We start from the raw sequence: 9,708 nt of genomic DNA, 5'->3' as shown, positions 1-9,708 counted from the left end.
TATAGATATGTTTATTAAAAAATATTTTTTTAAATAATATTTTTATTTTTGTAAAAGAAAAATTAGCAGGCCTTTTAATAGGCTTTAGGCCAGGCCAAGCTGAATAACAGGCCAGACTTAATACTTTGAAAAAAGTCTATAGCAGGCTGCAGGCCAGGCTCAGGCCAATCAATTATATGACAGGCCAGGCCTGTTAAGAGTAAAGCCTGGCCTGGCCTGGCCTGTGGCCTTATTATATCCATGGTTTTGAAAATCAGATTAGATCGGTCAGTCAAACCGATTTGACCGTGAACCAAACATCTTTACGGTTCAGTTCTCCATCTAAAACCGTAAAAAAAAAAACGCTTATAAATTGTTGAACCGGCCAGGCAAACCGAACCGGACCAGGATCAATTATATGGCCTGTTAAGAGTAAAGCCTGGCCTGGCCTGGCCTGTGGCCTTATTATATCCATGGTTTTGAAAATCAGATTAGATCGGTCAGTCAAACCGATTTGACCGTGAACCAAACATCTTTACGGTTCAGTTCTTTCAGTTCTCCAGTAAAAAAAAAAACGCTTATAAATTGTTGAACCGGCCAGGCAAACTCGTCGTCGTGCGTGGTCTCCGACTCGGTCGCGCTTCTGCCCTTCTGCTCAGACTGCTTAGAACGAAGGCAATGACTTCATTTTTTTTCATTTTTCATTCTTCGTTCTTTGCTTAAAAATCATCGAATGATTATTGAAAATTTGAATGTTTTGTGGTTTTAGTTTTGTATTGAGTGATTATTTGATTATTGATTAGCTCTGGTTCTGTTGTTTTTCTGTTCTGCTATTCTCCGTCAGTAGGTGGATTACTTTGTTTTTCTATTTTTCTGTTTTTGTCTGGTAAATTAGAGAAGGATAGTGCATGTTGGGTTTCTATTTGTTCACTACTTTGAATTTTATTGCTGAGAATTGTTCATGTCTGTTTCAAGTGGTTAATTATTATATGTTTTCTTTCTGTTAATTTTTAGTCTGCTCCTCCTCAACCCTCTCGACCAAAAACCCCTTCACCTTTCAACTTTGTTATTTCTGTCCCTGCCTGTAGAAAGCTATTGTAGAAGAGATTCAGCTTGATTCCTTTGTAGGATTTGATGGGTTCCTTTACCAAAAAGTTTTAACAGATTGTATTAGTAACTAATACCATTATTTAATGAAGTGATATATACTTGATCACTACTAAACTGGTCCAGCAAGGGGGATTATTCTCATATCTTGAAGGTGATTTTTCCATTATCATTATGGGGGATTTTTGTGGCATGTATGATTCCCTTACTTGCAAGAAACTGTTACTGTCATATTCCCTTTCAATGCTGTTGCCAGTCCTGAATGCTCAACATTAGTGGTTGCTGGGAGGAATGGGAATAAGAGTACCTATTCAGAAGACTGGCTTGCAATAATGATTTGCTAAACTGTGTGACTTTTCTGTATTAGTCTAGCTACATTGAGAAGCATTATGTTGTACTATAAATTTTTGGATTGAAGTTTTCTCCAATAGGATTTACTTGAGTGCATTACATGATGCTACACATCCTGATGTCAATTTTAGCAGTATTTGATGGCTGTAAGTAGTCTAGGGTTGTAAAGCACCACTTTGATATTAACTTTTATCTTAATCACTCCTGTTCAGGCTTCTCCCTAGCAGCCTCCACTAATCGTCGTCGCCGTCTGTCGGAGTGGGAGATTGCTGCCGCCGTCCGTCGCACTCAAGAACTTCCGTCTTCGTGCTCTCGGGCCTCTCGCCGGATCCTCCGCGTCGTGTGCTCGCATCTCGCCTCTCTCCTCCTGCTCGGCTGCTCGCGCCTTCCTCCGCCAGTGAGTGCTCGAGCTGTGCGTGTTGCTGCTCCCCCACCGCTGCTCTTCTGCTGGCATCCGTCGCGCTCAACACCACCGTCTTCGTCTGGGCGTCGATCCCGAGTCTCCAACCCATTTCCTCATTCACCAAGCGCAACTTCTTCCTCGAATTCGCCGGCCGCCGTCTTCTCTTCGTTTGCTCAGCCACGCTTTTGCCGCCGTTCGTCGTCGTGCTCGTCGCGTGGTCTCCGACTCGGTCGCGCTTCTGCCCTTCTGCTCAGACTGCTTAGAACGAAGGCAATGACTTCATTTTTTTTCATTCTTTGTTCTTCGTTCTTTGCTTAAAAATCATCGAATGATTATTGAAAATTTGAATGTTTTGTGGTTTTAGTTTTGTATTGAGTGATTATTTGATTATTGATTAGCTCTGGTTCTGTTGTTTTTCTGTTCTGCTATTCTCCGTCAGTAGGTGGATTACTTTGTTTTTCTATTTTTCTGTTTTTGTCTGGTAAATTAGAGAAGGATAGTGCATGTTGGGTTTCTTTTTGTTCACTGCTTGGAATTTTGTTGCTGAGAATTGTTCATGTCTAATGATGTGTCTTCTGATAATATGTAAGTCTGTTTCAGGTGGTTAATTATTATATGTTTTCTTTCTGTTAATTTTTAGTCCCTTCCTCCTCAACCCTCCCGACCAGAAACCCCTTCACCTTTCAAATTTGTTATTTTTGTCCCTGCCTGTAGAAAGCTATTGTAGAAGAGATTCAGCTTGATTCCTTTGTAGGATTTGATGGGTTCCTTTACCAAAAAGTTTTAACAGATTGTATTAGTAACTAATACCATTATTTAATGAAGTGATATATACTTGATCACTACTAAACTGGTCCAGCAAGGGGGATTATTCTCATATCTTGAAGGTGATTTTTCCATTATCATTATGGGGGATTTTTGTGGCATGTATGATTCCCTTACTTGCAAGAAACTGTTACTGTCATATTCCCTTTCAATGCTGTTGCCAGTCCTGAATGCTCAACATTAGTGGTTGCTGGGAGGAATGGGAATAAGAGTACCTATTCAGAAGACTGGCTTGCAATAATGATTTGCTAAACTGTGTGACTTTTCTGTATTAGTCTAGCTACATTGAGAAGCATTATGTTGTACTATAAATTTTTGGATTGGTTTCAACTTTCAAGTTTTCTCCAATAGGATTTATTTGAGTGAATTACATGATGCTACACATCCTGATGTCAATTTTAGCAGTATTTGATGGCTGTAAGTAGTCTAGGGTTGTAAAGCACCACTTTGATATTAACTTTTATCTTAATCACTCCTGTTCAGGCTTCTCTGTGTAGCAGAATATGATTATCTTATTTATTTATTTATCTTTTGAATACATGGTGTGATTTTGGACTTTTCAAGTTTAATTTGGAATTAAGAGAGCATTGTGTATTCCAGGATTTATGTTAAGGCAATGTAGTGGGGAACAGTGGAGCTTTTTCTTAAATTTCGATTAGTAACAAACTGAATGACAAATTGATAATCATAAGGGTAAATACCTTTTCAGGTATCAATAGGCCTTGTGGAATAATAGAAAATCATTTTTGTCCTATTTTTGTTTTTAGTGTTTATTTATAATTTATTTATTATTTTATTATAAAACGGTTTTTCTTATTGAACCATGGTTAAACCAGTTAGACCAATAAACTAGTGAACCAATAACAAGCGGTTCGATGATCGGTCCGGTTTTCAGAACCTTGGTTATATCCAAAGCTACTTTCACCCAGAGAAATGATTTCTCCAACATATTGCTGCTTCTTGGATCCTCTGTTTCCATTGTTATTCCCATCTTGGCTCCAATGATTTTTGCAGTGTTATTGTTGAGATATGCCTGTGGAAACCCATGCATATGCACCCATAACTCTATTCTATCATGGTTTACTTCATGTATGGACTCCCTCTGGTTACACATCTGCAAGTTAACTAGCTGCCCTCTTATACTCCATGGTCCTCCCTTCAATATTTGAAGCCCTTTCCTCTGATCTTTGAAGCTGATAAGGACCTTGTTCCTTCCTACCTCCGAAATAACAACTCCTTATGGATTTCCCCATAACCCCATAATAGCATTCCTTATCACCTTGAAACTTAGTTCCTTATCCGATATCATCTTGCCCACCAAGTTGAAGCAGTCAGATTTGTGTTCCTCTTCTATTCTCTGGTTGATTGCAATCACTTTTCCTTTTATTGGTTCCAAACCAAAGGTTGCCATACTTTTGTGCTGTGTATTTTATGTGTGGTGTGTAGATATGCTAGTTGTGTGAGTGTTGGTGTGTAATACTTGATGATTCAGTGTTATATGTGGGTAAAATCTATAGCTAACCTAAAATATTTTCTTGTTGTAGGTTGGTTTTGCTGAAAGAGATGATATCAGAGTACGGGATCCACTAGAACCTTACGTTCTAAGAAGCTCTCCTAATGAGAGAACTCGCTCTCCTGCTGAGTGAGGGTCATGCGTTAGGACTTAGGACCTTCTTGTTTATTTGAATGTGGTCAAATGAATGTAATAAGATGATTTGGATCTTGGAATAAGGTGAGCGAGTGAGTGGAATTTTGTTTGGTGTAGTAAACGGGGCCTAGGCCCAAGAAAAGGATTAGACAGTAATATTTGAGTGAGTGAGTGAGTGAGTGGAATAATATGGTTTGCGAGAGTAAAGTGAACATTAAAAGCCCAACTTAATTGTATGGGCCAAGCCCAAGAAAAGTAAACATTCCTTAACACTACAGCTTCGAATTTCGATCCATTGGATCCCGGAGTGGCAGTGTTCTCCTCCATGGATCGCCGGAAAAAGAGAGAGAAAACGACGGTAACTAAACCCTCAACGGTAGATGCCCCCTTGCCACCGAAAATCTCACCTTCAGAGGCATTCATCGTCACACTTTCTTCCGTTTTGGGGTTAGGTTTAGCGTTCTATGTAGCTAATAGTGGCTTCTCTATAGACCTCGTCACTGATCCTTCTCGCACCATCTTCTTCATCTGGGTACCTTCTATTCCTCCTTAGTTATTCTCTTTTCAATGTTTTTGTAATGCTCCGTTGATTCCTATTTTTGGAAGAAAAAAAAAACTTTCTTATTGCCTTATTCTGCATCGTTTTTCTTTTTTAAATCCCAGCTTGTGGAGCTTCCAATTGTGATCCTTCTCTACAGTCGCTATCGACAGAATCCCCGGCAGTGCATGGTAGCTTACATTTTCTTCAAAAATTTTCCCCTTATATGATTGTCTGAACTTAGTCGGAAGCACATGAGAAAAAAAGAAAAAGAAAAAAAAATTGGAAAAGGCCTTTATCTTCATTTGATAGTGATAACAATGTAGTTGGGAATTCATGTTCATTGGACTTCAAAATTAAAATATTTTTTTCTATATTTTTTATATATGTTTGTTGTTTAATTTACCAATAATACAGCAATTTCGAGCACATGCGGTTTCCTCGTCTGGAGGATCTAATTTCTTAGTGTTTGGTTTTCGTGTGTCATGTGCAGTACCTGCGAGCCGTTGGACGTGGCTTGCTAGCAGTTCCAATAGGTTAGTTGAAACTTATGCTTCCTCTTTTGTCTTTGTTCTTGATCAATTTGGATGTCATTGCTTTTTGTGTTTGTACCATCCTTTTTGAGTTTTTCTTCACAGCCACTGCACTGCTGGCCTGTTATTTCCTTCAATAACCTGAAATAGTTTTCTTTTGGGAAGTCAATGTATTATAGATTGAGCCATAAAAGTGTTTTCTGGCATTAGAGTAGTTAAATCAAGGTCATAGGTTCAAGCCGTGTAAAGGCCACTGATGTGATTATCAGGTTAGGCTGCATATATTACAATCTTTGGATGCAGCCATTCTCCGGATTCTGCATTAATGTGGGGTACTTGTATACCAGACTGCTTTTTTTTAGAGTAGTTAAAATTAAACAAAGTTATTAAGAATCCTTTCCTCATTTTTATATTACCTGTGTATTTTCCTCATCCCTATTTGTGTTGTGCTCTTTCTTGGCTGACTCATTTTAATTTTTTTTAAGCTAACTGATTCACTGTTTTTATTACAGGGGCGCTACTAAATTGTTTAGGAGCTATTGCTTTGGGGGCACCTGTCACATTTCAGTATGTGAAATAAGTGGTATATACAGTTTTTTGTTTTATGTTATTTCAATCTGCATAAGACTGCAACGCTATTGCTGTTGAGGAGGAAATAAGGGGTTAAAAGTATGTTTGTATATTCTAATTGAAGCAAAATGTGTGGTATTTTATATAATTCTAACTTCCGCAAGTCTCTGTAACTCAGGTTTCTCCCAAAGACTGTAAATTGGTCTCTTATGATGTCATTGTTCACAGTGAGTGTCTATTTTACTACCATTTTCTTATTTTACATCTTCTTGAAGACTACTCAATTGTTGTTTTATATTTGACTTGTGTGGTGTAATGTATTTTTGTCCATTGATTTTGTGGGGATACTTTGCATTCTTGAAAACAGTTTTCAGATGTATGATTACCAGATTTCTTTTAGGCCTGTGGCTCGTGATTGTGTATAAATTAAGTGTATAAACTCACATTTTGTACTATAACAGACAGTTCCAGCATCATGTGTTCTTGGTTCATCATGGGCTCATTGGAAGCGGATCTTTGCACAAACACAGTATGATTCTTGTATTTTTTGTTTCCTTACCATGTTTCTTCATTAAAAACAAAAGAGAAAAAACATTCTTACCATGCTGCACACAGACATTCTTGTATTTTCCTTACATTTTCCCCCCTCTCCTTGTATTCACATTTAGGCCAAATGGATCTGTAGAGTATTTGATTTGTTTGCCAGCTCATGGAGCAGTTATTGGGGGCTGGTTTGGGGCTTGGCCAATGCCACTTGACTGGGAGAGGCCATGGCAGGTTATCTCCTTTTTATAAACTCTTCTCCCATCTCAACTCACAAGTTACTTACCACTGGTCATGTGTCTATAATTTCTTCTATTCCTATGAAGAGAGTTCACTTTAGATGTAACACTACTCTTATACTTACTAAAACTATTTTTAATCTGTTTGGCCATCATGATCTTAATAACGTTCCATTATTTGTTAGGAATGGCCTATTTGTGTGAGCTATGGAGCAATAGGTGGGTACATGGTGGGATTGGTAGCATCATGTGTCTTTGTTCTTGCTCGTGCTAGATCGCAGCATGTCAAACAAACATGAAGTCCCGATTGGCCACAGGAAATTTTGATTCATCTTCTGATTTTTCCTTGTGAATGAAAAATGGAAAAATTAACTAGTATTGGTTCAAATGCAAGTTAAGCGCAAGGAAAAAATGTTTGTCCCCTAACATCTCCCATCTCAACTCACAAGTTACTTACCACTGGTCATGTGTCTATAATTTCTTCTATTCCTATGAAGAGAGTTCACTTTAGATGTAACACTACTCTTATACTTACTAAAACTATTTTTAATCTGTTTGGCCATCATGATCTTAATAACGTTCCATTATTTGTTAGGAATGGCCTATTTGTGTGAGCTATGGAGCAATAGGTGGGTACATGGTGGGATTGGTAGCATCATGTGTCTTTGTTCTTGCTCGTGCTAGATCGCAGCATGTCAAACAAACGTGAAGTCCCGATTGGCCACAGGAAATTTTGATTCATCTTCTGATTTTTCCTTGTGAATGAAAAATGGAAAAATTAACTAGTATTGGTTCAAATGCAAGTTAAGCGCAAGGAAAAAATGTTTGTCCCCTGACATTTCTAGTTTTTTTTTTTTTGGTTGAATTTAATGTATTTTTCTAATTGAAATCATGTACACATGTGGACAATTTCTTGTGCAAGTTTGTTCTTGGATATTTGATTAAGTCTTAATTCAGAATTTTTGTGAAAGTTCTAATATTAGTCCAATCAATCAACAAACTGAGAATTGTAAGCAAATCTTTGCATGAACATTACTGACCATTGTACAAGAATGAAAATAAAAAACTACACGTCCAAAAGTTTTTTCCAGCACTATCTTGCTACAATCTGAGACAGTGTTGCTTCGTTAACCGAATAATGTTCTTGCTTCATAACAAATTCACCTTGCTCCTGGATATCTTTCTGTTGAAAACGCTGGCTTCTTTATTGTAGCAAGAATAGTTTCACTTCTTAACATAGAAGAAATTTCCAACGCAGAAGGCCTGTCATTGGCATCTTCTTGCACACATAATAGACCTATTTGTATGCACCTCAATATTTTGCAGCCTGAAGCTGTGTCATCAAGAAAAGGATCCGCAAACTCCGTGCCTCTTCCTTCTTTCCACAATTCATAAGCCTGAAGAAACCAATTCCTCATTAGTCACAACCATGGACTTCTTCATTAAAATCAAACGAAACTATATAAAACATTAATCACATGCTATAGATAGTATCTTTACTTACATATTCCATCAAGGTTAAGTTTTCGTGCTCGCCATAATATCTTGTTACTTTGCCACCTATTATCTGCAGAAGTAGAACTCCAAAGCTATACATATCGGATTTTACTGAATACAAGCCTTTTTTAAGGTATTCAGGAGAGACATAACCACTGCATTAGAGAAAGAAAAGCAATATGATGCATTAGAAAGCTAGATGAAAAGAAAAAATCTTCTAGAAGAAATGTTTTAATTAGGTCCAATAAAAAGCTTACTATGTTCCAACAATCTTGGCCGTGTTTGCTTCTTGCTCATCTTTTGAGAATATTCTTGCCATACCAAAATCTGAAATCTTTGGTTTCATCTCACCATCTAACAGAATGTTGCTAGCTTTTATATCTCTATGAGTTATTGTTAATCTAGAATATTCTTGTAGCTAAAGTAGTCCCTGAGTAACACCCTCAATAATAGCTACACGCTTGCTCCAATCCAGAAGAAGCCGCCTGATAGGGTCTGATACAGAAGCAATTCATGGATCAAAATGCTGGTTAATTGTCTTGTCCATAATTTATCCTTTGATCGTATATCATTTATATGAGCAGCTACTAAAACATCAAAACTTGAAACAATATGTTACATATTCACTCATTTAGTGTTTAGACAAGTGAAGATTACTGACCAAATAGATAGTAGTCAAGGCTTTTGTTTGGCATGTACTCATACACCAGCATCTGTTCTTCTCTATCAATGTAGAAACCCAACAACCGAACAAGATTCACGTGCTGTAGCCTTGAATTCTTCAAACCCTTGTGTTGAAGTCTTCGATAACTTCTTCACTGCTATTTCCCTGCCATCTGGTAATATTCCCTGTAGAAATCAAATAGGCACTGTACTTAATATCAGTAATTAGATATCATGATCTTAGGATTAATGTGCTGTAGTTAGATTCTGTACCTTGTAAACAGGACCATAGCCACCCTGACCAAGCTTGTTTTCAATCGAAAATACTCAATATCATATAAGCTAAAGACTTGCACATCAGGAACACAATCAGGAAAATATCCTGCATCTCTAGCCGCAATTATGTTTCCTAAGTAACAAATGAATAAACAAAATTCAGTGTCTTAGTTTCAACCAAGAGCACCACCAATGTTGAGTAATCTCAGGTCAACAAGAACATACCCTTTGGTTTTACTAGTCTCCTTCTTATGTAGTAAATTATGAAACCCAACAGAATAATACATACAGCACTTGTCAAATACTAATGTAACATTAAATAACCATTATTTTGTTAAATACTAATGTAACATTAAATATTATTGTGATTTATTTCGTTCTAAATTTTTTTATTATATTAAGATCTTTAAACTTTATAAAAATAAGATATATAAGTCTCTATTTTAATTTTTACCTTTAAAAATTTTAAAGACTTTAACATAATATTTTTTTTAAAGACAAAAAAGTTTGACATAAAATTTTTTAAAGATTTATTT

At 36.9% G+C, this 9,708-nt stretch overlaps 1 protein-coding gene and 1 pseudogene across 6 annotated transcripts in view; one reads left to right on the top strand and one right to left on the bottom strand.

The window, feature by feature from the left end:
- LOC107617481 (phosphatidylinositol-glycan biosynthesis class F protein) overlaps positions 1-7,153 on the top strand; it is a 9,255-nt gene extending 2,102 nt beyond the window's left edge. For 2 of the 6 annotated variants that reach the window (XM_016319246.2, XM_016319245.2), the window contains exons 2-9: positions 4,210-4,845; positions 4,977-5,042; positions 5,318-5,387; positions 5,897-5,951; positions 6,133-6,181; positions 6,416-6,483; positions 6,623-6,731; positions 6,922-7,153. In XM_016319246.2, the coding sequence (XP_016174732.1) occupies positions 4,639-4,845; positions 4,977-5,042; positions 5,318-5,387; positions 5,897-5,951; positions 6,133-6,181; positions 6,416-6,483; positions 6,623-6,731; positions 6,922-7,035 (738 nt within the window). In that variant the 5' untranslated portion in view covers positions 4,210-4,638 and the 3' untranslated portion in view covers positions 7,036-7,153. The remainder of the gene's footprint in view (positions 1-4,209; positions 4,846-4,976; positions 5,043-5,317; positions 5,388-5,896; positions 5,952-6,132; positions 6,182-6,415; positions 6,484-6,622; positions 6,732-6,921) is intronic. The other 4 variants (XM_021112793.1, XM_021112794.1, XM_021112796.1 and 1 more) reach the window with 4 other exon arrangements.
- LOC107616048 lies at positions 7,529-9,468 on the bottom strand (annotated as a pseudogene).

The sequence above is a fragment of the Arachis ipaensis genome, chromosome B09, assembly GCF_000816755.2.
Source record: "Arachis ipaensis cultivar K30076 chromosome B09, Araip1.1, whole genome shotgun sequence".
In the NCBI taxonomy this organism is placed as follows: domain Eukaryota; kingdom Viridiplantae; phylum Streptophyta; class Magnoliopsida; order Fabales; family Fabaceae; genus Arachis; species Arachis ipaensis.
The sequence above is the reverse complement of the archived record's forward strand: the minus strand, read 5'-3'. Positions and strand labels throughout refer to the sequence as shown.